General features: G+C 46.8%; 1 protein-coding gene across 1 annotated transcript; it reads left to right on the plus strand.

The window, feature by feature from the left end:
• The first annotated feature begins 106 nt into the window (after positions 1-106).
• LOC115313832 (F-box only protein 11) lies at positions 107-27,397 on the plus strand. Its single transcript, XM_029972840.4, has 12 exons — positions 107-357; positions 1,062-1,097; positions 4,891-5,115; positions 8,776-8,923; positions 10,719-10,881; positions 13,752-14,036; positions 16,676-16,894; positions 18,492-19,237; positions 23,038-23,477; positions 24,141-24,249; positions 24,313-24,411; positions 26,517-27,397. Exons 1-12 carry the CDS (start codon positions 258-260, stop codon positions 26,644-26,646), a joined length of 2,700 nt encoding a protein of 899 aa, XP_029828700.2. The 5' UTR covers positions 107-257; the 3' UTR covers positions 26,647-27,397.

Raw genomic sequence — 27,397 nt, forward strand, 5'->3', positions numbered from 1 at the left:
TCGGCCCTCAGACGTCGCAAAGTTTCGGACGATCCGTTTCTTTTCCCCGAGTCGGGGCAAAAAATGCGGTCACGTGACGCGCGTCTGTTACGCCATTGGCTGGGATAATGTTTCCCGACATCGAACAAGAAAATGGCCCCATAGTAGCAGCAGCAAGGTTGATGGGGGTACTTGTCAAGATTGCTCTTTGTTGAGAGGTGTGGGAGTGCGTCCCTTTTTTTTTTTATCGGCCTCTCCGTAACCCCATCCGGACGAAGATGTCCAGTGCGACCGCGAGGCCGACCAGAACAACCGTGCGGAAAACCCGTAAGAAGAGTATCAAACGCGGAGTCATCACATCGAGGGCCTTTGGCGAAGGTAAAGTGCCTTTTGTGCTCGCCTGCATCTGGCCATGTTTAGGCCTAGTACCCCAGCAATATTTCCCACGTTTGGCCCGCTGCCGCCGCCACGGGCTCTCCAACCTCGAAATCCTCGCTCGCAACCGACGCTGACCCGTCCGAGCTCCAACTAAAACGAGCATCGAACGGGAGATACCGACCGCAAGCGCGGACGACGACGGCTTTGGTCGTAGCGGCGGACGCCTGGGACCCCTAGCTTGTTTGGTCTCGTATGGGTCGTATCTTGCTCGCTAACTCTCTTCGTTTTGAACCCTGTACTATCTCGCAATCGTTGTTTTTTCGTGCATTGCGCGGCAGTCTTGCCGTAATTGTACGGTGTAGGGTTCGTCTGGGGCCCCCCGCCCTCCCCCGGGAGGGATCATCGATCTAGGCGATCGAAAAGAGCGTCCGGTTTTTGTCCCGATAGCTCCACACGGCGTCCGTCTTGTCCCTAACCGATATGTCCGGTCTGATCGTGCCGTCACGCATGCGGAAATATTACGGGGGTTCCCTTCACACGCCCGTGCAACGTCGATTGGTTCGAGGTAACGTCGGTTTGCCCGTCGGTATTTGACTCGGCCGCTATCCTCGGTAGCGTAGGGACCTTACAATGCCCTCTGATTGGGACGCCGATGCTGTTTAAAATTATCCTTCGACTAAACTCTGGTTCTCCTTTGCTTGCAGATGAGGCGAACGGTGGCCCTGGTTCTCAAGAGTGCTGTAAGTGACTTTCCCTCGAAGAATTCGTTTGCCTCGGCGCGTCTTGAGAACAGAATCGTACGCCCAAAGAAAGAAAGAAAAAAAAGAAAAAAAGATTTCGCAATGTTTTGAGGTTGTTTCGCGTGCGCATTGAGTTTTCGTCGGGATTTGCGGCGTTTGTTCGCGTTTCATAAAGCGTTCGATGTTCAAATCTGGTTTAGAATACTGGATCGTGAATCATGACGAAATTGGAGCGCGTATGGTTGATGTGGGGATGGTGTCCTAGGCGACGTCGGCTTGTCTTTACTATGGCAGAGTGCTTTCGCACGTGCAAGTCGGGCTGTTCTACTCACATTGTGCTGGTTGTATGTATGCTGAGCACAAACTTGTAGTTTTATTTTGTCACTGTCAAACTGAATCGTACTGTCATCAAAGGAGCAACTGTGACAGCTAGATGTCATTGATTAAGCCCTATGCAGTGTCTATATCAGAAGTGAGCCAATTTACTGTGCAGCTGGCCATGCATAGAGTCAAAGCAGTTGCTACAAAAACTGCCCATGAAATATTTTTTTTGTCTTACGGTTGTGGTTAGTACGCTTGTTAAACACCAGTGATGGTCTGAATCTGCCGAACTTCAGATCCAGCAAAGTTTGGCACATGCCAAACTTTTGAACGAAACTTTAGCGAAAATTCAGCAAGCGTCTGCGCACGCGGGAGAACGCGACAGGGCCATTGCGATGGACATCGTGCGGTTACCATCGTACAGTGTTGTACTACCGGTTACGGCGGGGTGTGGAGTAGGCGACATGGTAACTGTGTGTTTGTTGGCTTTTGTGTGTGTGGTTCTCTTCAATATTTTCTGCGTCAAGAACAGATGGACCAGTAATTGACGCGATCCACTACGCAAGTGACAAATGATGCGGTACATTCCGGACAACGTGATTTTCATTTTATCCTTCCAGTGATGCAACGCCTTGTTGCAGCATTGACGAACAAGTATTTTAAGGCACCCCTCGCCATTGTAGCAATCCTGTTTTCGCATTAATTAGTGGTTTTCATTTATCGGCATAAAACTAAGCACAGAACTATCATGTTCGACGTAGCACATCCAACATTCCTAACTCTTCCCATCTTCCCAAATGTCCGCATCTGTTCTGATATTAGGAACCAGCATTTTAAAGGTTAAAAAGCGAGACGTTGCGAATATGGGGAACACACTTTCATGCAAAGCTGGTGTCAAGTGACTCAAATCGGAAGAACATGCATATTTACAATAATATTGTTATCATTGTTATCTCTTCTGATGGAGGCTCAGCAGCCGTTGCATTCATTTTTGCACATGAAACGATGACTCGCAGCAAAATTGAGAACACAGTGTTACTGCCTTTATTTTAACAATGTACACCCTTGCAAAACCAAAACTCTCGTATCGTGGCTGCGCCACTGCGCCTGCTACTACCCTACCTTGTTGTCGTACCACTCCTGCAAGGAAGTCACTGTAAAATTGCCAGTAAACACACAAAAATGACATTGATGTCACCCTTTTTAGTAACACCTGTATCAATATTAGTTAAAAACAACCTAAAAATGTTTTTCGCTCGGAAAACCAAAATATCAACTCCTATGTCTGGCAACAATGTACTTCTGCTGAATCTTCACCGAATCTTTAGAAAACTTCGACTTGCTGAATCTCAAGATTCGGTGCTGAATTTCCAATTCTGCTAAAGGTTGGCCCATCACTATTAAATGCCCTGCAATGAGTTAGACAATGAATGACTTCCGGGCTTCCTGTAAAATGAAGGATGACTTTTGCCATATGACAGATATTGACGCTTGCCTAGTGCCACCGGATACTTCACGCACTTGCACATTGCACCACCGGAGCTACCAGGCATAGTGTAACTTATATAAGAGGGTTTGGTCCGTCATATTAAAGAAATACTGTATAGATTGAGGTAATGCACTTTGCAGGAAGAAAGGGGGTTAATAGACTACACAAGATCTCTTGCCAAGTTTAGTCTTCAAATAACATTGCATAGCACAAAAATAGAAAATGTCCTTCGTAAAAAAAATAATGGGGTTAGGTGGAAAAGCATTCTTGTTTTATGTACATTTCAAATAGGTATATACACAAATAATGACGTCACAAAGATATCTGCAACAAACATGTTTTTTCCAGCGTTTTTTTTTTTCATGTTTGGAGATTTTTTTTTTTTTTTTTTTTTGCATCCATTATATGCATCATTGACCTTGGTGTTATGTCATGGGACTTGTCAAGTGTTAAATCTTGCAAGCATATTGTAAAACATCGAGCCTGTGCCCGCTCAAAATTGGGAGATGATCACAAAAAAATGGGGATGCGCGCTTGGTAGGTTTGAAGAGCGGAAATGCTGAAGAAGCATACGGTCGGGTGAGCCCTCGCTTGGTCTGACCACAGAATTCAAAATGGCTATGCGTAAAAACAAAATGTCTGCATTATTTTCATAGAAGAAAAAGCGTCCTACTACGCTCAATGCCGTTTTTGCACCAGCGGCAGTCGGCACAGAGCGACGCGACCATTCCGAAGACTAACAACTTTTCACTATCGACCGCGGCCTGGCCGATTGACTTGGCGACTGCGTGGGAGTAAAAAGAAAAATCAGTATTTATGACTGTTGTGGGCGGGGTGTCATTATGCGAGTAAATGGGGTAAATAGTTTATTGAAAAAAAAAATAAGCGGTCGATTATGTACCGTCTATGCTTTATCACTAAAGACTCTTGTGAGTTGGAACAAAAGAGCAACTTATTTATACCTATCGGTTTCTACCTCCATTCGACTCTGCAACCCTTATCCCCCTTGTCTTGCTTTGCTGCTTCACCCGTGCCGTCTGCCGGTCACGGGTATAGCGGCCACTTGCGGCAGCTAGGTGCTCGACGCGTCTTTTGCACGTTTCCGAACTTGCTCTAAATAGGGGAGCGAGCGTTCGGTATGTTTTTCTATGATTTTTTTTTAATGCTTTAGAAATAGGGGGTGGGGGCTCATCACAACGTGGGCGTCTGCTCAATGTTCTACGGTAGTTTTGAAGTGCCCAGAGATACGAATATCGGTTACATTTCAGCAGTAAGTGTCAAAATGTAACCGAAGAAAACGTAGGCAGAATTTAGTCACTGTTAGTCCTTTTTAACCTTTTGCTATTCAGGATCTGTTAGGAAACGGCAGCAGCAGCAGCGTCTTGTCGAAGGCTGCCTAAATTCGTGACGCAGGAGAGTTTGTAAAAAAAAAGGTAACACCCAACTCTCGTCAGACAATGTTTGTTTAGACACGATTAAAACACAAAGGATGTGTTGGCACCTTTCTTTTAGCTGTCTGTTGGAAAGTACTTTGACCCGCTCACCTTGTTTATTTTTTTAACATCTGTCCACTTGCCCTCTTGTGTTTGTGTATGTTCATGTTTGTGACTCCCTGTTCACTCTTAACTTCTGTGGGTGCTAACATGCCCTTCAACTCGTCTGCACCCATGGTTTCATTTATAAGTTTACATAAAAAAATGCACAAACAACGTAAACAGACAATGGAGGGAAAAGTTTGAAGTCTCGTATCACTCAAGGACTAGTTTATGTTACGTAAAGACGTAAATTGTAAAGAGGAACTGCCAACCTTGAGCAGATCGTGCCTAAAGTGTAATGTGCGCCCCCCCCCCCCCTCCCCCCCCCCCCCCCCCCCCCCCTCTGTCTTTTACTAGACTCTGATGTGTCCCAACTCTTGTAAATTTTTGGTGGCGGAGGTTCCGCCGTCCCCCTGCCCCTAGTGACCAGGACCTCTCTCTATCGCAGTGGTGGAGCAGACGCTGGTGAACATGGCGTCGGTGCTAGGGGGTGGGGTAGGGAGCGTTGGGGGCGGAGGGGGCCTGGCCCCGCACCAGCCCCCGTATGACTTGAGGCGCAAGTTCCCCCACGACGGGGGCGGATCGGGGGGCCCGCCGTGCCACCTTCCCCGCAAGCGACAACGACGCACCCCATCCTCCTCCCAGGGGGCATCCTCGTCCTCCTCTTCTGAAGGCAAGTGGGCCGAGACCTAACTTCTACCTGAGGGAGGCTTAAAAAGGGTGTCGGGTTCGCTTTAGACCCAACGCCACTTGACGGGTCGTGTCGAACGCGGCACCTTTTAATAGGGCCTTGATACACCTAACACAGTGTTTTGACAATTTTTGGAGAGCCTGGCACCACTTGCCGAGTTCATGTTGAACCCGCCCCCCATTCAGTGGATCAGTAGCGTTCAACCCAAAACAGTTCGACAGGTCTATGCCTCAAGCCCGACATCACTTGATGTCGGGCTCGAGACTGTTTCCTTTGTGACCTGTCATTGTTTGAAGGTCCATGTTGAACCCAACCGCACTTGTCAGGTCCTTCTTGAAACCAGTGTTCATGGAGTGGGAAATGGACTGAGGCAGTCTATATTAGACTCGTATAGAAAGATATTTCGAGTAGTGTTATGGCACTTAATGAAACAGTTTTGTTGCCGTTTTTTTTTTTTCTCTTTTCTTTTTATTCTGGTTCTTAAAAGATTGGTTGCTGGTTCAGCATTCTCCAAAAAACAGTTTGTTGGGTTGAAGGAAAAAATAAAAAAACAATGACGGTTGAAAACTTAGTGCAGCAACAAAAGTAATGTCTATTAAAATAAAGTTAAAACTACTGTGGTTCGTTAATCTGCTTCACTCGAAAAGTAAATGTGTTCTGTGGAGTAAGGGCCTAACGAATGGTGCATCTGGAATTGTAAATCACAAGCACCAGATTGATCTACTTGGCTCACAATATATAATTTTATTGAGGCAAAACCTTGAAGCATGCTACAAATACAGCACCAAGCTGCATGCTTTGTGTAAATTATAGGGCTGTGCGAATATTTGAAATACCGAACAGTAGTTTTGAATAATACACTATTTAATATTTGCTTCGAGAAGAACTGCACTAATTCACGTTTTTTGAAGTGTTGATTGTGGCAAGTTAGCCTCGTTGAGCGCACCTTAGCGGGCTCTGTGGGTGTTGCTTCCCTGCATTACATCGGTGCTCGGTAAGAAGCGCACTCACGGGGTAACCCGCCGCGAAAAATACTTGAAAAAGTATGAATATCAGAATTGCGTGCTTGGAAGAAAAGCATACATTCAAAGTGGGATGATGCAAGCTTTGTGAATGTTTATATCTACATTGTAGTTAAAGTTTCAAAATTAAACCGACTGTTATGCAAGAGCATATGTTAGGCAGAGATGCCTTTACGACCTGTGTTCATCATGTGCGATTCTTTCTCTTTTAATTCAAGATTAAAGAAAGAATATTGTATATAGCAAGATTCGTAAATTCACTCAATTGGTAAATTCACTTCATCCCTATAGGCTGTTGGTGGGAACAGTGCAAAATGATGTCCTGGTCCTCCGTCTTTTTTGTGCTGTTCCCACCAAAGAGTATGTACCACCAACTAGCCCCACTACATGCCTTGTTGCATCCCTATAGGATTCATTCTATATCAAATTTATGGTTTACTTGCCGTCTCAAGACATCAGTCATCAGATTAAACTTAGCTTATAAATGAACAAGTGGAACAAGCTTCCCGAGTTTAGCTGGGTTTTCGTCTAAGCATGATGCAACAGTAGTGGAAGGCATGGAAAAACTATTCGATGTGCGAATCGAAAATATTCGGCCAAAACCACTATTTGCTTCGAACTCAAAATCCATTATTTGCACAGGATTAGTAAATTACAATCTCGTTTCTACAAGATTGCCTGCATAGCCTACAGCTGCGAGATTGCTTGCATAGCCTACAGCTGCAAAATTTGCGAAATATATTTGGCATTTGAAGAGCACACCTCTGGGTATCTTCCCGTTTTCTCTTTGTTTTCGTTTGTAAGTATGTTGTGAGTACTACACCACTATCACATATCGCTTGCCAGTTAATTTTTTCAGGTTCTGGTTCATCGCCTAATGTGATGCCGCTCGGTCCCGTTCAGTGAAAGGGGCACTAAACCACTTTCTGCTATAGTCTATTTATGGAATCTATGGGCTCCAAGCATCCTAAAAAACCAAAACATCACATTCACGCGTGGCCAGTGTCTCCAGTAAGATCGGTATTAAATGACTGACATCAGGTAACGCCATCGGACGAGGAGGATAGAGCCCTGCCCTTTCTCGTGCAACAGCGCCATCTGGTGTCGGCGATAGCTCCGAGTTAATTAATCTTTTGATACAGATTTTAATAGAAAAATTGGCTACGCGTGAATGTAATGTTTGGGTTTTTAAGATGCTTAAATTCCATAGATTGTGTTATGAACATAAATTGACTATTGCAGAAAGTGGTTTAGTGCCTTCTTAGGGTTAGCGAAAATATACTTTTTGTCGGGTTTTGGTTGCGGTTTGAGTCCCTGGGCTATGTCGACTACATAAAAAATAATCTCTCTCTTCTATGTCACCATTTTGTTCTTAAAGATCCTTAGTCACATGATGTTGAACCTCTCCTAGAATGGCATGTTTGGGTCATATAGTGTGAAGGATATATTTTCGGTGCATCAACCCTCAACCGAGCAAGTTCCTCCTCGTACCCCATCTACCTTGCCACATCTGTCTGTGCAAGTGCCAAGAGAGAGCTGATGCATTTTTAATTGCTTCTTTTTATAAAAGCAGAGCAGGCACTCGACTTATTTCTTGTGTAAAGTTTGCTTCCTTAGTTCTTTTTAGACTCTGTCCTATCTTCTCTGGTTCACCGAGTGATACTCTTGGTGCAAACACGACACTGGCGCTTTTTCGCATTTTACCTTCTCAAAGTCGTTTGGCGGGTGCCAAATGTTTACCGCATGAGCGAGTGCTCGGCACGACCACACTATTTCGATGACAGAACAGCCTGTTGTTTTTAAGAGCTAAACACAAAAGAAAAGCAGTTGCTTGTTTGCATTCACAGTGTTGTGCCAATTACAAAGATAAAATCTTGCTCTGTATGCTTAAGGGCCGACGCGCTGAATCGGGGCTATAATTAGTGCCGATACGGAGTCAATTACGTTTATTCTGAGAAGGAAAGCATTTTTTATACGAGGGAAATTAGGCAAGCTCAGTGCTTGGGATCATGTTCTGTGCACACACCATCGAACATTTGCGAATTCAATATTTTTCAGATTTGGAGAAGTTTGGATATGGGGAACATTCGGCGGGCACGAAATTTCGCGATAAGGCCGGTATGCCATATATTTGTTACCATAGGGAAACAAATTCCTAGGTTCTATTTGTTGCAATGTTATTCAAGCCACGAAAATTTGATCCTTTTACGCTATATCTAAGATTCCTTATTTCCTTTTTTTTTTTTAATGATTAAAAAGCGCAACAAGACGACGGACACAGAAGAGGACAAACACAGCACTGTGTCTGCGTCTTCTTCTGTGTCCGTCTTGTTGCGCTTTTTAATCATTATGAATCACCAACTTTCTACCCTCGTCTATTTTTAGCTGACAATTCAGTTTATAAGTTTTTCTTTTTCTGTTTTTGGTTAGATTCCCAGTTTATTTCAAATTTAGAGTTTAATTTTACTTTGTTCTTAATTTTTTTATGTAAATCAATAATGTTTAGACAGAAACCTCAACCGACTAGCTCAATCCCAAGCACTGTCTGCAAGTTGATTTGCACGCCTGCCACTGCGGTGTTGTCTCTTGACAAATGAGAACATCCTGTTGCAACCCGCAGAGGGGGGCGGCGGAGCCCACTACCTGCTGTACGAGGTGCCGGACGAGGTGCTGCTCACCATCTTCTCCTACCTGCTGGAGCAGGACCTGTGCCGGGCCGCCCAGGTCTGCCGGCGCTTCCACACCATCTCCAGTGACACCGAGCTCTGGTGAGGGGCAGAACCCAACGGGGGAAAGCCACGGTCTTTCTCTAGCTCCTGAGGCGACGTCCTTGCGGTGCTGCGGGGAGTCCTTTCTTTTTAGCATTGAAGGTGTCGTTGGCTAGGGTAACTTGGTGAAGACACGAGATGCAAGAGCGAGTCGCCAGAGTTGCATCCGAGAGGACGATGTGTAGCGTCACTGCTGCAGCGGGGCTTCGTCACGGGTGGTGCCTCACTCCCAGCGCTCCGAGGCAAAGCGCCGGCCTACGGATCCCCAGTTGGCGGGTTTGAAACTCTGACAAGGTGCCCGCAATATGACGGAGGCCTACAACAATTTTGTCAAATGGCTACAATACTGTCACGCATTTTCTTTTTTTTTTTTTTGTCTTAATGGTTTTGAGATTTTATGTTCACATTGTAGCATCCAACTGAAAGGATTGTCGATCGCCTAGAGATAATAACTCTTCCTCCGTTAGATTAGGAAAAGAGTCTTTTTGCGGCGACATTCTATGCATTGTTAATAGATTAAAGTAGTTAATTAAGCAAAGACAACTTTGAGTCCTAACTTACTTTTTTTTTTGCAAAGTGTAGAATATGTCTTTTTACCTGTTCCTTACTTTATGTGAGTAACTAATGAATAGTGTTTGCTATTTTATTTAATTTGCAACACGCCTTTACTGTTTGAAAAAATTGTAAAGCATTCGGAAATTGTGAATGTCTCCAGAATTCTCCGGCTTCTCTCATTCAGCTTTAGTGTTTTGCACAAGCGCGAGCTATGTTTTTTGAAAACTATGTTTTCAAAAATATACATAGAACAGATATGCATCTCCTATTTGGAAGTAATGACTCTTCCTGAAATAATTACATTGGAGTTATAAAAACTAGATAGCCCAAAGTCCCACATCTCCCACTTTATATTCAAGCAGTCAAAATGGTGCTTCGCTACTTTTCTCGGCTTGTGCATGTCAAGCTTCACTACATTTCACCGGTGTGTTAGGAGAAATGGCTGACGGGTCTAAGCACCTTGGTAGCCTCAAAAATATTGTTCACTTCTGTAGGTCAGCCTTAGTTGGTTCTAATTATAGCTGAACCCCCGATTTCAAAGGACAGCGCCAGGAAAGGAAACCTCGAGCTATATTCAAATAAATAAGGTAGCCATGGTTTGCTTCCCATGTTACGATATGTTTTACGCGACTCATCTCATCGGGGCCTTTATTTTTTTTTTATTCTCTTGACACTACCGTAAAATACCGGGCAAGTGCCCACTCAAAATTTAGAGATACTAGTCACGAAAAAATGGGGGTGGGCGCTTGTCCGGTCTTCAATTTTACATATAAATGAACTGTGTATATTTTTTTATATCTTAGAAATTTTGATATGGACACTTAAGGTTGAATGCGTGGATATGCGGTACTCTACGGTACATGTTTTTAGAAAAATATTTGCATCCTTGATTTCTTAAGAGTTTCAATGCCCAAATCACATTTAATGTGAAGTATTCATATTCGAAAATATTCAAATTGGATCTGTAGCAATATTTTAAAATTTATATCTAACTTGCAGTCAGAAATTCGATATTTGCACACCTTTACTCTTCGTACCAAATAACCCGGGATGTAGTCTAGAAATTTGCATTGCCGGCAGTCTCGGCCAAGCTTGACGGCCCGGTTCGATTCGATGGCGAACGACCGTCGTACTGCCGCGGTTGATTCTGGAGCTGCGGTTGTGGCCTTTGAGCAATTGGATTCGTTCTTGGGAGTGTGAGTCTCTCACGCCTCCTCCCGTCTCTCCCCCAACAAAACAGGAAGAGCCTGTACCAGAGCGTGTACGAGTACGACCTGCCGCTGTTCCACCCGGCACCCTGCAAGTTTGAGTTTGTTGCCCCCGAAGAGGCGGACTGCTCCAACCCCTGGAAGGAGAGCTTCCGCCAGCTGTACCGGGGCATCCACGTGCGGCCGCACTTTCAGGTGGCTCTCCCCTTTTCCCTTTTTTCGACGCGGAACATGTTTCGTGTGGCATTTTCTGCGAGGAAGTCGTCCTGGAAGAGTTACATGCTAGGGGCGTTGCGGGCGTTGAGATTACGCACGTTCGAGCACCCAGCTTGAACCTTGGCACGGTTGCAGTTGGATGCTAAGAGCCACCGAGCTACTGACTCAGCCAGTGTGCATGGGCCATTGGGTTTATTACATTGAAGCCGTTATGGTCTAAGATCTGGGAAAAAATGTGTCCGCGGATGTTGACAGAAAACTCCCCATTGGTCGTGGCACGTATGAATAAATAAAAAGACAGGGCAACCAGCGTGAGTCAGCCTTCTTTGGCAATATTACATAGTGAGGTCCTGGTCCTTTGTTATCATCTCTAAACATCGTCCTCGAGGTCGTTTGAGAGGTTGTCCTAGAAGTTGTCTTTAAGGTCGTCCTAGAAGTCACCCTTGTGGTCGTCCTCGAGGTCGTCCTTGACGTTGTCCTAGATGTCGTCCTTGAGGTCGTCTTCTAGGTGTCGTCCTCGAGGTTGTCCTAGATGTCGTCCTTGAGGTCGTCTTCTAGGTGTCGTCCTCGAGGTTGTCCTTGACGTTGTCCTAGATGTCGTCCTTGAGGTCGTCTTCTAGGTGTCGTCCTCGAGGTCGTCCTTGACGTTGTCCTAGATGTCGTCTTTGAGGTCGTCTTCTAGGTGTCGTCCTCGAGGTCGTCCTAGATGTCGTCATTGAGGTCGTCTTCTAGGTGTCGTCCTCGTGGTCGTCCTTGACGTTGTCCTAGATGTCGTCCTTGAGGTCGTCCGAGAGGTTGTCCTAGGCATTGTTCTTAAGGTCGTCCTAGGCGTTGTCCTTGAGGTCGTCCTAGACGTCATCATCTAGGCATCATCCTAGACTTAAAAATCACAGCTTCGCTTGTCCTGCAGCTTCACATAAAGTGGAAGTGTGTTCACAATTATTTTAATGCAAAAGTGCCATCAGTTGCGGCAAGTAGTGGACGAAAATAATAAAATTAATTAAATATTAAATAAGGTATAAAATGAATAAAGAAAGAATAAAGTTTGAAAATAGTATGATAATACTATTTTCTAACTTTGTAGTATCTCTCTAATAGTATGATAATACCAGAAAATATAGTCTTATTTTTTTTTATTTGGGGAATGGGAGGGGTGGTGGGATCAAGGAGTTGAGGTCCCTTGGAAAGCCGCTGCGCACTGCCACGTTGTTTCTAGAACCTGCACAAACATAAAAAATGCCGCCGACAAGGGATGTCAGCACTTGCCAGAAAGCACCGCGGGAAAGCCTTTCTTGTGGGAAGTTTTACTAGTTGTGGCTTCACGTTTTTGTCTCTGGAAAGGGTTGTGTATTCCTTTAATTTCATTCCGGAACGAAAGGAGAACATTTTCTGTATTGTTTTGTTGGTTCTGTTGTTTTGTTTTATTGGTCAAAGTTCTACCATGAGAAATCAAAATTTCAAGGTACCTTGTCACATGGACAAGACGCGGCACAAAAAGACATGTTTCGAGCAGCACTGGGATTTTATTCACAAGGTTTTCCAAGTTTAGCGGGAAGCGCTTTGCCACAAAATTTAGCTGTTTAATGTGCCAAATAGGTTTTCGTCCTATATTTAGTGTGACAAATGGGTTAGTGTAATGCACAGAGGATTTATTTGAAGTGGGCAGTTTGGACCGCAGAGAAGGGGAAAGGGTGCGGTGCGCCTCTTGACAACAAATGGCAACGCCGCCTTCAACGACTGGAACCCCTCACGAGCAGCTTTCCCTTCCCTTTCATCCTTACTCTCTTCCTGCTTTCCCCTTCCCTCAGGATAAAACTAGCCACTTCATATAGATTTATCTATGCGTTAAAAGTCAAAAGATCCGCCGTCATGTCCGTTCTTGTGTCTATCCTTTTGGTAACATGCAACAGACCTCTGGAAAGTCCCAGAAGGCTGCCGTGAATCCCACAATGCACCGGACGACGCGGGGAAACTGCGGGGCCATTCTGATGTGTGCTCCGTTCTCAAAGCACAAAATGCTGAGCCAACACGAACCACTTCTTCTGTTCTTGAGTATTCCTGGGGGCCGGATTGACATAGCACAGGGGTTGGCGACCTTATGCTGCAACGGGGCAGATCGCCGCAAAGCGGAGATGGAGTGGGTAGGTTAGAGAAATGGAAATGGGGGGGGGGGGTAGTAGTAGAGAATAATCCTATAAATAATGAAAATAAAAAAAAGAAGTGCCACGTGCTAAAATTTTATGCAAAGATGTTCTCTCGATTCAGGCCCATGTAATGTAAGATTGCCCGAGCAACCTCTCGGTAGGACCTTGGGTGTTCAGTAACGATTGCCACGATGCAGACAATTGCATTAAAACTATTAACCGAAAGTCGTAAAACTTTTTGGAAGTGCTCATCTCTTATTCGTAAAACCAACTTTTGAAATCACTGTCTTCATCTCGAAAAAGTATGTTCGCAGATGTATGCGGGCTGTAGGCGAACACTCCCATCGAGGTCACTGCGAGATCGTGTCGTCTTCAAAACTTAAATTCGGGGAGGCCGGCGAAAAAACTTGACAAAGCCGTTTGTTGCAAATGCATTCTTTGGCCCGTCTGTTTAAGGGCACCTGACTGGCGAACTCTGCCTAGCAAAGCTATCGAACCTGTTTGGAGTTAATACGTCCGGTTATACAGAGTTTGCCACCAAGCATACCCCCTTGTCCCGGAGTGTGTGTCTGGGGTTGCATCATTTCTGGTGGCCTACTTTAGTGTGTCGAAAAGAAGGGGGGAGGTGCCAAGTATATCCTAAAAGATCTATTTACACCAACAACCTCGCCTTCTTAAACATTTTTTTTTTTTTTTTTTTGGCAGGCCCAGTACGACGGCCACCCCCAGCGCTACCGGGGCCGTTCCCTGAGCTACTTCGACACGATCGAGACGGCCTTCAACTACTGCGAAGAGCTGGAGCAGCCGGTGATCTTCGTGCACACGGGAACCTACAAGGGGGAATTCCTCATCGTGGACGCCGGTGTGGCGCTCATCGGCGCAGCGCCGGGCAACGTGGCAGAACACGTGGTGCTCGAGAGGGACACGGACTCGACCATCACCTTCGTGGAGGGGGCACGGGGGGCCTACCTGGGCTACATGACCCTCAAGGTGAGAGCCCCCTCGGATGCCGCCCGGGGAGTCTGGGACGAGAGCGGCTGTATTCGCCGACGAGAAGAGAGCAACAGGGCTTTGGCAGCGCACGCACGCTCACGGCCCAGGAGACGTTGGGTGAACCGAAACGCCACACGCTCATTTGCATCGTGTCAGCAACTATAGCGCCCTTTTATAAAAGGCATCCGAAGGAAGCACTTCGATACTTTTGTGAATGTTAGAAATCTAGGGTGCCTTTATGTGAGTTTCGCTTTTAAGTAATGGCACCCAAAGCAACTTTCCAAATTTGTTTTTTGCTGCGATGCGCGTGAAAGAACAGCTTTCGGCGCGAGTTTTCGGCTTCTGCCGAGCCGCGGTGGCATTTCGTCTTCGGCTATTTCTTTCAGTTTTCCCCGCGAGTGCGTGCCGTCAGCATTAGGTACTACGGGGGGGGGGGGGGCCTTATTATAAAGGGGAAACACTGCTTCTTGAGCTTTTTTCTTTATTTATGGTCCAATCCAAATGAAATTTATAGAGCATAATCATCTTCCCTTTCTGATGACAAATACATACTTTGTTTTAAAATAGCTTGCTTAGTTTTGATAAAATTAACTATTTTATTTGAACATTTTATGGGCGAGATTCTAAAAAATTATGAAGACAAAACTCAAAAAGGAATATATCTCTGTAAACTAGAAGGTTTACAGAATCCAATAAGGTATAAATAAAGGCTCCATGATTATTTATAACATTTTTACGGCATTTTAAAATTTTCAGTTTATAAATCAATTTTTACAATCTATATTGGAGGTGCTAACAAAAAATAATGATGCCTAGGTTGATGCAATTAGACCCCTTATTGGATACCCCACTTATACACTACCAAAGAAAAAAAGAATTGGGAAGATCGGTTGTGTGCAGGCCGAGATACGGCTTCCGCAAAATAGCAAACTGCGCAAAAAGTTCATTTCGAGAAAACAGCAAAAAACGTTCACGGACAGATTTTTACTGCTACCCGCGGCGAACTCCACTCGGATGCGACATCCCCGCAGATCGTGCAGCATAGCTTGAGTTTTTCTGCAAGTTCATACTCGCGATCGCATTTTATGAGTTCAACATCGCCACAACAAGCTTTACACTTCGCGAGTTGAAGAAGCGAGTTCACGACGTCGAGGCTTACGACGATGAAACTCTCTGTACTCCCGGGAGCTTCTTGATCGGCGCCCGAGACGCCGGCCATCAGGGCAGCTTTCCACATCGTAGTGGACGTCGACAAAAGTTCTTTAAGTTTTTCCTCGTTTTTTTTTTTTTTTTTTTTTCTCGTCGATCTTGGAAGCGCTGAGCATCACTGTGTCGAGCCGCACTCGCTCGCTTGAAGTCACGGATATCGACGGCGCCGTCGATGCGACATCTTCGTGTTTGGGCTCCCGCACCTCGTCGGTAGACGTTCAGGCTCGCGGGAAGTTGAACTGCGCTGTGGATTAGCTTCCTCGGGCCCTTTTTTCGTTTTTTTCCGAACTTGTGGGCCGTGTGAAACTTTTTTCGTGGAGTTGTTGTGATCGGCATGGTTAGAGACGCGCACGAGAGTCAAACAAGATGGCGGATCGGAAACAACGAGCAGACGCTGCGTAACCCTAACGGCCAATGAGAAAGCGCCATTTGCACACGTGATCCGAAACAGCCAACCGTGTGGCAAGATTTAGTTTTTTATTTGTGCTTCATTCTCGGTGGCCAATCGCCGTCTAGCATCGTGAATGGCGGGAGAAGAAAGAGCGGGAGCAGAGCTTTCAAATGAGACCAAGATGCCCCCTTTCTATCACGTTGTTCTTGAGCTACCGGCGGTCAAATTGTACCTTCTCCTTTTTTTGCTTTTTTTCGGAGGAAGCATCTCCGTTCAGATACTTCAAATCAATACCCCAAAATAAATAGGGCGTATTTTGCGATAATAGTTTGAGAAAAGATGTGAAAATACATGTAGATATTAAAAAACATAATTTCAAAAATGTGATTTTTTTGTCATTTTTTTGTTTCCCCCCTTAACAAAATAACCTTGAGGCTCCCTAGTCGAAATTCATAAATAGATTTTGATGGTGTGGCGTTTCTTCTGTGAGCGAAGGCCACGACATGCTGTCGTGAAAGCCGAAGTTAGGACGGTGTGATTGTATTTGAACCTCCGCTTACGCTCGCTCTCCTGTTCCTACAGCATTTCTCGTTTGAGGAGAGTAGGAACTACAGCCGAGCAGCCGAATATGTTTCATAGTCGCTGTTGAAACACTTAGGAGTTTGGTTTATCTCTGCAGTTCTGGGATATGCTTGTTTATCTATCTTTATCTCTGGGGGATTGTAGTTTTAGTTTAAGGTTGAGATCTAATCTTCGAACAAATAATCTCATGGAGCACCAAACCAGTTGCACGACTGCTTTTGCCACCCAAAGGATAATCTTTGCTTTCTGACTGCTTTGGATAAGAATGTGTATTGCTCGAGAGTGTTTATATTACGCAAGGGTGTTAGTTTCGCACAAAAGTGTGTGCTTCACACGAGCGCTTTATGCAAGAATGTTTCACACGAGAGCAGCTCTTTTATTACGAGGGTTTATTCCGTACAAGGACGTTGCGAGTGCACTCCCGTTTTCACCCTCGTCGCGGTGACCTCTGCAGTTCACGCCGGACATCACGTCGTCGGTGCCCCACCACAAGCACTACTGCCTGGAGATCAACGAGAACTGCTCCCCGACGGTGGACCACTGCATCATCCGGAGCACCTCCGTGGTCGGGGCCGCAGTCTGCGTCTCGGGGGCAGGGGCCGAGCCCTGCCTGCGCAGCTGCGACATCTCCGACTGCGAGAACGTGGGCCTGTACATCACGGACTATGCGCAGGTACGGCCTGGCGAGGGCGTCTCGATGCAGCCACTGTGAGATGATGCGGAGAATTTGACGTAACCTCTAAGGGACGCTAAACTCCCCAAGAAACTGTTTTCTTTTTACGCACTTCAGTAGGACACTTAGGGTAGCAAATAAGCGTTCCCTCGAAGAAAAAAAGATGCAATAAAAATAGAGCAATTATTATGTATTGAGATTCTTTTTGAGTAAGGAGCGGTTCTACAGCACACCTCTGCCTGGAAAAGTTTAACCCCGAAATAGAAGCTTGGTTCAAAATAATTAAAATAAGCTGTGTCACTTTTTATTTTGTAATACAAGTTTATTTTGGAACCTGCCTGTTTTATCTAGGTATTTAAAAAAAATGTTTTGGGTGAGCTCACGGTCTTTAAGCTTCTCCAGGAAAAGTGTGCGTTGTGTTTCAATAGAACAGCTTGCTGGGATGCAGAACAAAACATGACGGACGTAAACTGCACCTAAACATAGATCTTTTGCTCCATTCCTTTTTGTCTTGGGCACCATTGTTCCTTGCCCTTCCTCAAGGGCCTCTTTTCACATAGCCTTGTCTGCCCTACCTTAAGAATTCTCTTTCCTTGCCCATCGAGCGACAGCATGTGGTGCCTACGTGCACACACATTGTTTTTGTGTGAGGTGAACTCGCCTGTTAGTTTCATAAGAATTGATCTAGAGAATGTTAAACCAATCTACTTTCCCGTTTCTTTTCATGTTCAAATCTTGTCACTTCTATTTTTTCTCGAGAATCGTTACGCATTATACAACCACTATTCATTTATTTGTGTTTCAAAGTTGTCTTAGGATACCACTGCATAAGAGCAGAGCCGTATATGGGGAGAGTTGGGCCAGTCTATGATCTATCTGCAATAACACCCCCCTCCCGAGTAGGCAAATCAGCCCACGACACGGGGCAAGAGGCGTGTGCGCATGCGCGAGAACTCCCGGCTGATCTTGGTCGAGCGAGGAGGGCCGCCGTTTTCATTCATGCACCCGATGGAATGTGTGGGATTGACATCCGAATTTCGGTTCTTTCCTTTTATTTGGTGGGCTCTGGCAAGAAAATGATAAAGCGTTATTCCTCGGTGGCTTACAAAGCTAACGAATTAAGTTTCTCCACGTTTGAACGCAAGCTTTTATTTGGGCGAAAAAGAGATAAGCCTGTAGCAGACGACGCATAGCGCCAGCAGTGCTCTGTACCGACGGCGCATTCCATCAAAATGGTGGTCGTCTCCTCTTTGCTCCCTTCTTGCTCTCTCGCTCCTTCAGCGCTCTCCTCCCTTTCCTTCACTTTTCACGTCTCCAAGGCCTTTGTCGCCACACTCACTGGCCATGCTTTCCCAATATATGGCTCTGCATAAATGGCTTCAGTGTACATGTGTGTAAAGACAAAATAAAAAATTAACTTTTGGGTTGGGCATAACAGTGCAGTTTCACATAAAGGAGCGTATCGAAGATCTCAGTTTCATTTTTCTAAAATCAGTTCAGAGCTCTTTTCTTTTCCAAGATTAAACGAGGGCAGAATGCGGTGCAGCGGTTACGTGGTACAATCAGAGATTAAAAAAATGTTTTAATTCATTCGCAGGGCATCTACGAGGAGAATGAGATCAGCCGCAACGCCCTGGCCGGGGTGTGGGTGAAGAACCACGCAAACCCGATCATGCGCCGCAACCACATCCACCACGGCCGCGACGTGGGCGTCTTCACCTTCGACAACGGCCTGGGCTACTTCGAGGCCAACGACATCCACAACAACCGCATCGCGGGCTTCGAGGTGAAGGCTGGCGCCAACCCCACCGTGGTCCGCTGTGAGATCCACCACGGCCAGACGGGGGGCATCTACGTCCACGAGAACGGCCGGGGCCAGTTCATCGAGAACAAGATCCACTCGAACAACTTTGCCGGCGTCTGGATCACCTCCCACTCGAACCCGACGATTCGGCGCAACGACATCTACAACGGCCACCAGGGCGGGGTGTACATCTTCGGCGAGGGGCGCGGCCTCATCGAGCACAACAACATCCACGGCAACGCCCTGGCGGGCATCCAGATCCGCACCAACAGCGACCCGATCGTGCGCTACAACAAGATCCACCACGGCCAGCACGGCGGGATCTACGTGCACGAGAAGGGCCAGGGGTTGATCGAGGAGAACGAGGTGTACGCCAACACCCTGGCCGGGGTGTGGATCACCACGGGGAGCACGCCGGTGCTGCGGCGGAACCGCATCCACAGCGGCAAGCAGGTCGGGGTGTACTTCTACGACAACGGACACGGGCGCCTCGAGGAGAACGACATCTTCAACCACCTCTACTCGGGCGTCCAGATCAGGTGGGTGTTGGAGCGGTGCGGAGTGCGTCTCCGAGCGGTGCGTTTGCCTTCGTTGCACCTTGTTTGCAGTCCCGCGGTTTCAGCCCGTCCTAGAGGCAGAAGTGCATCGCCGTTGCTCGCCAGATGCCCTTTCTGCCACGGACGGATAGATGGATAAATAGAAGCTTACCACTGTGGCCTTTATAAGGGGCAGTAGCTTGCGCCACCCAGCCTAGAAACGGGTCGCTTTCCAGCTCGAAAGTCCACGGAAGGTTTGACAGCCACGAGTTGGGACGCTGCAATGACGTTAACTCTTGGTTCTCTCGCTTTTTACGGGTAGGAGGAGTGAAATAACTTTTTTTGAGAGAAAAGAGACTTGTTCTAGGTGGGGCCCCTAGTCTAGGGCTGCAGTGTTTTTCGCTGCCAGTTTCGCTCGCTCAATTGGCTCTCGCTGGCTTTGAACGGATGAGCTGAGCAGCAGCACAGCTTCCCAGGTTGGGTTTTGGAGGGGAGAGAGGGATTAGATAGGCACGCCCACGTTACAGGGTAAAGTGTCGGATACTCTCCACGGTGCGAGCACTTATCAGAGTATCTAGCTGGATAGAATTTTTGTAGGTTAGCTAAGTGTGTGTATGCATTTGTCTGTATTTGACGCCAGGCCGCAGCCTCCTTGCGAGCTTCTGTGACCAACTGCCGGGATTGTGGCACCAGACGGCATGAGGCTCCAGTTCCTGTGACAAATAATTAGTTGCCACTTCCGAGTCCACCTTAGATGCAATCACAGATGCGCTCGGGCATCCGTAAAATGTCTGCATGATAAATTAGGTTTTTGAGCGCAGCTCTTAGGCGCTGGTTTCCGTGTTTTGCGGCATCGGCGTAACCGGAGGAGGAAGGGAGGGTACTCTGGAGGAGGGAGGTCCTCTGTACCCTCCCCTCCTCCTCATCATGTAAATGATATTATAATAAATAATTAATTTATGCATATATGAATATAATATACTGTAAACGACTACATTTTCGCAGGCTCAAATTTTCGCGAATCGAATGTAGCTTCCGTAGCGTTCACATATTGCCCGAATTGTTTGCGGGACGTATTTTTCGCGAGTTGTAGGCGATTCGCGAAACTAATTTTTGGCAAACTTGGCGAATCGCCTACAATTTGCGAAAATTTGGTCCCACAAACAGTTTTGGTAAAATGTAAACGCATCGGAATCTATATCGAGATTCCCACTCTGCCGCGAAAATTAGAACCTGCGAATTATTCCAAAACTTCAGCTTTCACCTAAATTGCAAAATATTGAGCCTGCAAAAAATAAGTAGTTTACAGTATATATATATATATATATATATAATTTATATTATGTATGTAGGAGTATTAGGTCTACATTTGTATGTATGTATATATATATATATATGTGTGTGTGTGTTTCTCAAAAATTGTTTAGCACGGTATATCACAAAATCAAAATGCCTCAAGACCTGCACTTTAATTTCGCATTACAGAGATTTGTGAACGTGTTTCTCTCTTTCTTTTTTTTGTATTGCCATTTTTGCACTGTAAGTACCTTCTGTAATAGTATTGCCAGCAGATTGCTGTACAGTATTGTTTCGAGGTTGTACAGTATTGTTTCGCGATGGATCAGATAACCAACACCCGGCGTTTGTGTTTGTCCCCTTTTCTACCTTAATATCCCGAAAGACAGGCAACCTAAAATCGAGAGAAAATCTGTTGAAAATTAGGAGTGGGCTAACTTTAGGTGCATAGCCGAGAAAAGGTGAAAAACAAATTTCATTTTTAGATCATGTTTGTCTGCAATCTTGTTTTCATGGCAAGGGACAATGAAGCAAATGTGACTGTACTTGCCAGTCAGCATTGTTTGCTTATATCTTGCCATGGTTACCTAGCCTCATTTACACTGAGGTCATCCTTGATCCGAGCAGTATGATTACTAGGAGTGGGCTGTCTTTCTGTGTTTAAAAGAAAATTGCAAATCAAGCTGAATACAGGGGTGGGTTATCATTCAAGGGTGGTGCATCTATTGGGATATTAAAGGGGCCCTGCAAGGACTTTTTACTGTTTTTTAATTTGCAACGAACCTGAGCGCACTGAACGTAGTAACTTAGTGAAACTTTTCTTTTCGCGAAATTCGCTTTATTTTGACAGTTATAGGCAATTTAGAATTACAAAAACTAGCAAAAAATAACCTCCTTCATGACGTCGTAGGTCCTGGCTTGAGTGGCCGTGAACTAGAGGAGGAATAGTGGGCTCATCAAGCACTCACGGCCGCCGCACTCCGTGTCGACGGCGCCAGAGGGCGCCACTAAAGCATGTTCTGGATAGGCTGTATGCAGCGGGCAGCCAAAGCGGCTTTCATTGCGTTTGCTGCGCGATTAAACACTAATTCGGCATGACACTTCATTGGCCACAAACTACAGCAAACACGGGGTAACAATCAGTTCAGAATGGGAGCCCACTTCGCGCTTCCATACCGCGAAACGGCCAAACCCCAAGACAAAGCCTCTCGCAGAAGACCTTTGAAACGCTCAGAGCCGGTCGGATCCTCCTGTCCATACAACTGCAGCACTACCGCGTACATCCGGGATTTTTTCGTGTCGGCACCTTATCCCACTACTCTTTTCTATTATGCGCCGCCTTTTCCACCGCTTGGCGGCGGGTATGTTGACGGGTCATTTCTTGTTTCCGTACTCTATAAACTGCATTTCTTTCTTTTTTTCATCTATAATAGTGAACGAAAACTACTTTTATACATAATTGAAACGGTTCGCACCACTTATATTTTGTATTTCGACCAAAAAGAAGTTTTTAGTGGCTCTGACCAGTAGTAAGCCCAGGACCAAAGACGTCACATTTTGCGCGCTTTCGGTACTGTGGGTCGCCCTCGTCGGTGGAGGAGGTTTCCGTGTCGTCCTTTTAAAATATGGCGCACTGATATTTAGCTACTCTTTCCGTGCCCGCTGGCTTGCCCGAACCCCAAGAGACGTGGAAACCGCATAAAAGGTAGACGTTTAAATATGATTGCAGGGCCCCTTTAAGGTATGTGTTCCTCAGTTCCAGGGTGTAAAAGGTCAACATCTGGCTTTGTTTTTAAGTATTGTTATGGATCAAATTTGGCAGTCTGTGCAGACTAGGATGAATGGTATCCACCAATTAGCAGAGCATTTGACTAGGCAGACCAGAATGGATTAGGGTCGTACATCCTCCACTGAGGTAGAAGGCTTGTTTTTTAGTTCACTAAGACTTTTTTTTTTTTTTTCCATTTTACGGTTGGTGGTTTGAGACTACCATTTGCTTGGGGTTTAGAAAGAAAAAATTGTCATCGCTGCTTTCTTTTTTAATTTTTGTTTTATGGGGTACTTTTGGTTCTGTTCAAGCTAAACATATTTTGTTGTGAGAGGGAAGAAAGGCAGTCTTGGTGTTCCTGGCAACATTTGGGGACGTCTCCAAGTTTTCTTTACCGGCCAATATATTTGTGCGCGGTGTTTACGTAAGGACCCAAACATAAAAACGAACCGACACTTACGCTTTTGGTGCCACCACAGATAGTCCGTTTAAATGTAATGCAATCTGGAACATTGGCACTCCGCAGTCCAAAGTTCAGAGAATTCCTAATCACAACCCGGCCGAAATGGGCCGTCCGGCGCATCGCAGCCCGGGCAGTTCCTGACAACTGTCGGAGCGTTACCGAGCGTCATTTTCCGGTTAATTGGTTCACGTATTGGCCATCTGGTTAGCGTTTACTTTTGATCCCGTCGAAGCGGGCTGCCCCGCACATTGAACCGGCTCTCTCCGGTGTCTCCAGGACTGGCAGCAACCCCATCATCCGGCGCAACAAGATCTGGGGAGGCCAGAACGGGGGCGTCCTGGTGTACAACGGGGGCCTCGGGGTGCTCGAGCAGAATGAGATCTTCGACAACGCCATGGCGGGCGTCTGGATCAAGACGGACAGCAACCCGACGCTGCGGCGGAACAAGATCTACGACGGCCGGGACGGGGGCGTCTGCATCTTCAACGGCGGCAAGGGGGTGCTGGAGGAGAACGACATCTTCCGCAACGCCCAGGCCGGGGTGCTCATCTCGACGCAGAGCCACCCCGTGCTGCGGCGCAACCGGATCTTTGACGGGCTGGCCGCCGGCGTGGAGATCACCAACAACGCCACGGCCACCCTCGAGTTCAACCAGATCTTCAACAACCGCTTTGGGGGCCTCTGCCTGGCCAGCGGGGTGCAACCCATCCTCAAGGGTGAGCTCGCCGAACTCCCTTTGTGTCCCGCAGACGGCAATTCGTTTAGAGGGGTGCGGCACGGGAGGTGGCCTAAATGGGGTAAGTTTGTACTGGGGGAATGCGGTGGTATTTTAAAGATGCGGACGGTCTGGCAACCGTGGCAGGGGGCCTGTTGACTGATGGCTGCTAGTGACTAACTACTCTGCTTCCGTGGGAGCATTAGGGGGGCTCTATTTCGACCCATGGACCGAACGAGTCGGGCCACAATAGGACGGGATATGTAATGATCTGTTTGTACTACTATCAGTGTATGTATTATGCAATAGACCTGTAAAACAGTTTGTTCACTCGAGTGGTTGACCAGGGCAAAGAGAGAGTGTGCGACGAATTGAGCCATTAATATAGGCCCCTTCGATATTACAAACTCCCGTTCCTCTTTCCCACGACAACCACGAGGTTTGCCATCTCCCAAGAGCTTCAACAACAAATTTGGTTTATGTGTGGCATACATAAAAAATTACTATAACTTTTTCCAAGGTACTTTGAGCTGTGCACTTGGTGAGGGTTGTGATAGACTTGTTGCTGAAAAACTTTAGTGCTGTTGAGATGACCCCAAATCATGCACTCAGAATGGACCATTGCGTGCGAGCGAGTCACTCATTTCTTTTTGTGGGGGCGCAGGGAATCGCATCTTTGACAACCACAATGCGGTAGAGAAGGCGGTGAACAGCGGACAGTGCCTGTACAAGATCTCGAGCTACACCAGCTTTCCCATGCACGACTTCTACAGGTGAGTCTCGGAAGCGACGAGGGAAAGCGAATCGTGCCCGACAATGGTGCCATTCTCGCGCAGGTGCAAGACATGCAACACGACGGATCGGAACGCCATCTGCGTCAACTGCATCAAAACTTGCCACTCGGGCCACGACGTAGAGTTCATCCGGCACGACAGGTATGCATTGCGTTGGTCTACAAGACTGGGCGATTACAACGAGAGCAGACCGTCGGTCCCGCGTGACTTCGGTGTTAATTACCCGAGCGTCGCCTTTATATCAAAGGTGTTGCAAGCGATAGTTTTGGTCTATATTTTATCTTTCCCAACGACCTCCGGTTTTTCCTGAAATTTCCTACTCCATTTTTTGTCTTTTTCAAACCTTGTCGGACGTTCTTGCGTGGAAAGGAGGAATCGACAAGTGGTTTCCTCCTCTCTGGCTGCTTGCCAGGCTTTAAAATTAGACGCATAGATGTACAGCTTTTGACGTTATAAACCAGTACCCCATTTGCAAACAAGTCGGCAGGTGTGTGCACTGCATTTGCGCATGTAATGTCGGCCAAGCGTTCTACTGGGCTCCATTTCACACTTGGTTTACATGGCTGTTAAAGTTGAGGGTGCGAACGCACGACTACATGCGCGAGTGAGGACGCAGGCAAATGAACTGCAAAATCAAGTTACACACTCGTGCCTGTAGCTTTGACAGAGGTGTACACTACGGTACAATCTCGACGGTGCAGTCACTGTTAGTCCAAATACAGAACGATACAAACATTTTTTTATAAAAAAAAAAAAACCCAGCCCAAAAGTTTTATTTACAGTCAAACCCTTTTATAACAAAGAGCAGGAAACGCTACGATCAGTTCGATACAGCAAGTAATTCGATATAACAGAAACCAGTTACAACAAACTTGCACGATGCAATCGTTGTAAGGCGAGAGTGTCTTTCTCATCTATTCGCTTCCGCCTTGTAACAGTGCGCTAGAAGGATTTTCTTTTTTCTTTTTTACGCTTGCACAGGTTTTTTTTTTGTTTAGCTTATCTGCCCTTTGAATCGCTTGTTTTCGTAGGCAGTCGTTTTAGGATGAATAGTTTTTTTTTTTTTCCTGTGCGTGCGGGCAGAGGGTATTTCTTAGTTTTCTCCCCTTTTGAATCACTTCTCTTCGCTCAATTTTGTTCACAACTTGAGCTCTTGAAATTTTCTTTCTTTCCCACTTTTTTTGGGGAAAGGGACAGGCTTGAAGATGACTGCGCTTTTTTGGAAGCCTTTTCGAGGGGAAAAGTTCGATATGCCAATATGTTGTTCATTATAAAAAGTACTTTTTACATGCATTTTTGCTTCAATTTTCTGTGAGTTCAATATCGACGATAATCTGCTTTATGTGGGTTTGTTCTAAACGGGTTTCACTATAATGCGTTACATATTTGAGGATAGTGCGAATACTGTCTCTGGCCACGGCGGATGATACGAACAGAAGTGCCTACCTTGAGGATGTGAAGTGCCTCGATTTTAAAAATATAGAGGGGTGTTGAGGTAAGCAACATTGTGGCACATCCCGCCAATCGGGCGGTTGTAAAGGTATTTCAAGAAACGACACCTTGATGTTTCGTTCTGCTATGTCGGATCACATTCTATTAAGCCACGAACGACCCCTTCTGCGCTGCTGCGGTCGTCACTGCCACCCGCTGCGACGTGAGAAATTGCAACTGCCGTGGGGCCACAGTTGCCATGGTTAGAGAGAGAGCTAATGCTTCCATGCTAGCCCTAGCTGAGGCTTTTTAGCCACGTCCATAACGAAAGTAAAAAAAAAAAACTAAGTTTTTTTAAAGTGGTCCAATCTTGGAATTTGTGCAACACCGGTGGTATTGCACTGCCCCAGCGATTAAAGCAAGTTTCTCATCCAGAGCCATTGCATATTTCTGAACTTTTTGGAGCCCGTTTTGGATTGCATGATTTTTGGATGATACAAACGTTTTCCGCGACTTCGAGAGATTCATATCATTGAGATTCTACTATACAAGACGGGTTCACACACGCAGTGCGGCACCAAGTCGACACTAAGAACAGTGCCGATTCAGACTTGAACCCAGCTTAGCACTGTATCGGCACTGTACGACTGATATGTCGCAGTCAACACCGAGGTAGCGCCGTGCTACATGTGTGAAGAGGCCTTACATGAAACGGAGCTTATAAGCATTTTGTTTCATCAAAGCCAGAGAACTGCTTAGTAGAGTTAATGGAGATGCTGAGTCCTGACGGCGTGCCGCTTCTGCCGTCCCCCAAGGTTCTTCTGCGACTGTGGTGCGGGCACCCTGAGCAACCAGTGCCAGCTGCAGGGGGAGCCCACCCAGGACACGGACACCCTGTACGACTCGGCGGCACCCATGGAATCGCACACCCTGCTGGTCAACTAGGAGGGACCCCTTGCTCAGACGCCCCCACAGCGGGGACCAAGTGCCAAAAAGACGCTCCCCCTTCCCCTCCCCCCGGTGGAGCCCACCCCTTCCCCCCACCCGGCACCCCCCTAGTCTGCCGGTGGCGGCCCGCCCCCTATTTATTCGGCCACCCGGCAGCTGGCTCTGCCGGACACCACCGCCGCGGACGGTGCCACGGGTGGTGCGGCTGTGCCGTCGCAGACGGTGCCGCCACGGACAATGGACTGTGCAGCTACGGACGGTGCCACCGGACGGTGTCGCCGTGAAGTGAAATCGGACGCTGCCACCACGAATGATTGTCGCGAGATGTGGCACCACCGCAAACGCTGCCTGCACGACCGGTGCCACCGTGGTCGACACCGCCACAGTCGACGTCGCGCCGACGGCAGTACGGCCGGTGTGCCAATTCGGCCGATGCCAGTACGGCTGGTGCAACTTCGGCTCCTGCCAGTACAGCCGGTGCCACCACGGCCGGTGCCTCCACGAATGTGGTGCCGTGCGCGGGACTCCGTGCGAAGCACGACGGCGGGGAGTGTGGCTTCTATGCAGTGCGCTTTTTCTGGCCCGAACAGTAGGAGCCGTGGCCCCCCCACCTCGGGGAGATAACTCCCCTTTTTGTATCCATGTTATAAATATGCTGTACCTAGCGCGCATGTGAATCTCGTGCAACCGTCGTGTGTACCCACGCGCCCGGCCGCCACAATAAAAACTCCTCCGGGTGCCACAACGG

The sequence above is a fragment of the Ixodes scapularis genome, unplaced genomic scaffold (assembly GCF_016920785.2).
Source record: "Ixodes scapularis isolate PalLabHiFi unplaced genomic scaffold, ASM1692078v2 PGA_scaffold4__175_contigs__length_147842914, whole genome shotgun sequence".
Lineage (NCBI taxonomy): Eukaryota > Metazoa > Arthropoda > Arachnida > Ixodida > Ixodidae > Ixodes > Ixodes scapularis.

What these genes read in the sequence shown, in the direction of transcription:
- LOC115313832 (XM_029972840.4), top strand. Translation starts at nt 258, where the DNA reads ATGTCCAGTGCGACCGCGAGGCCGACCAGAACAACCGTGCGGAAAACC. An exon ending in TCCAGTGACACCGAGCTCTG is followed by an intron (nt 8,924 to 10,718) that starts GTGAGGGGCAGA and finishes CCAACAAAACAG; the next exon opens with GAAGAGCCTGTACCAGAGCG. An exon ending in GAGTTCATCCGGCACGACAG is followed by an intron (nt 24,412 to 26,516) that starts GTATGCATTGCG and finishes CCGTCCCCCAAG; the next exon opens with GTTCTTCTGCGACTGTGGTG.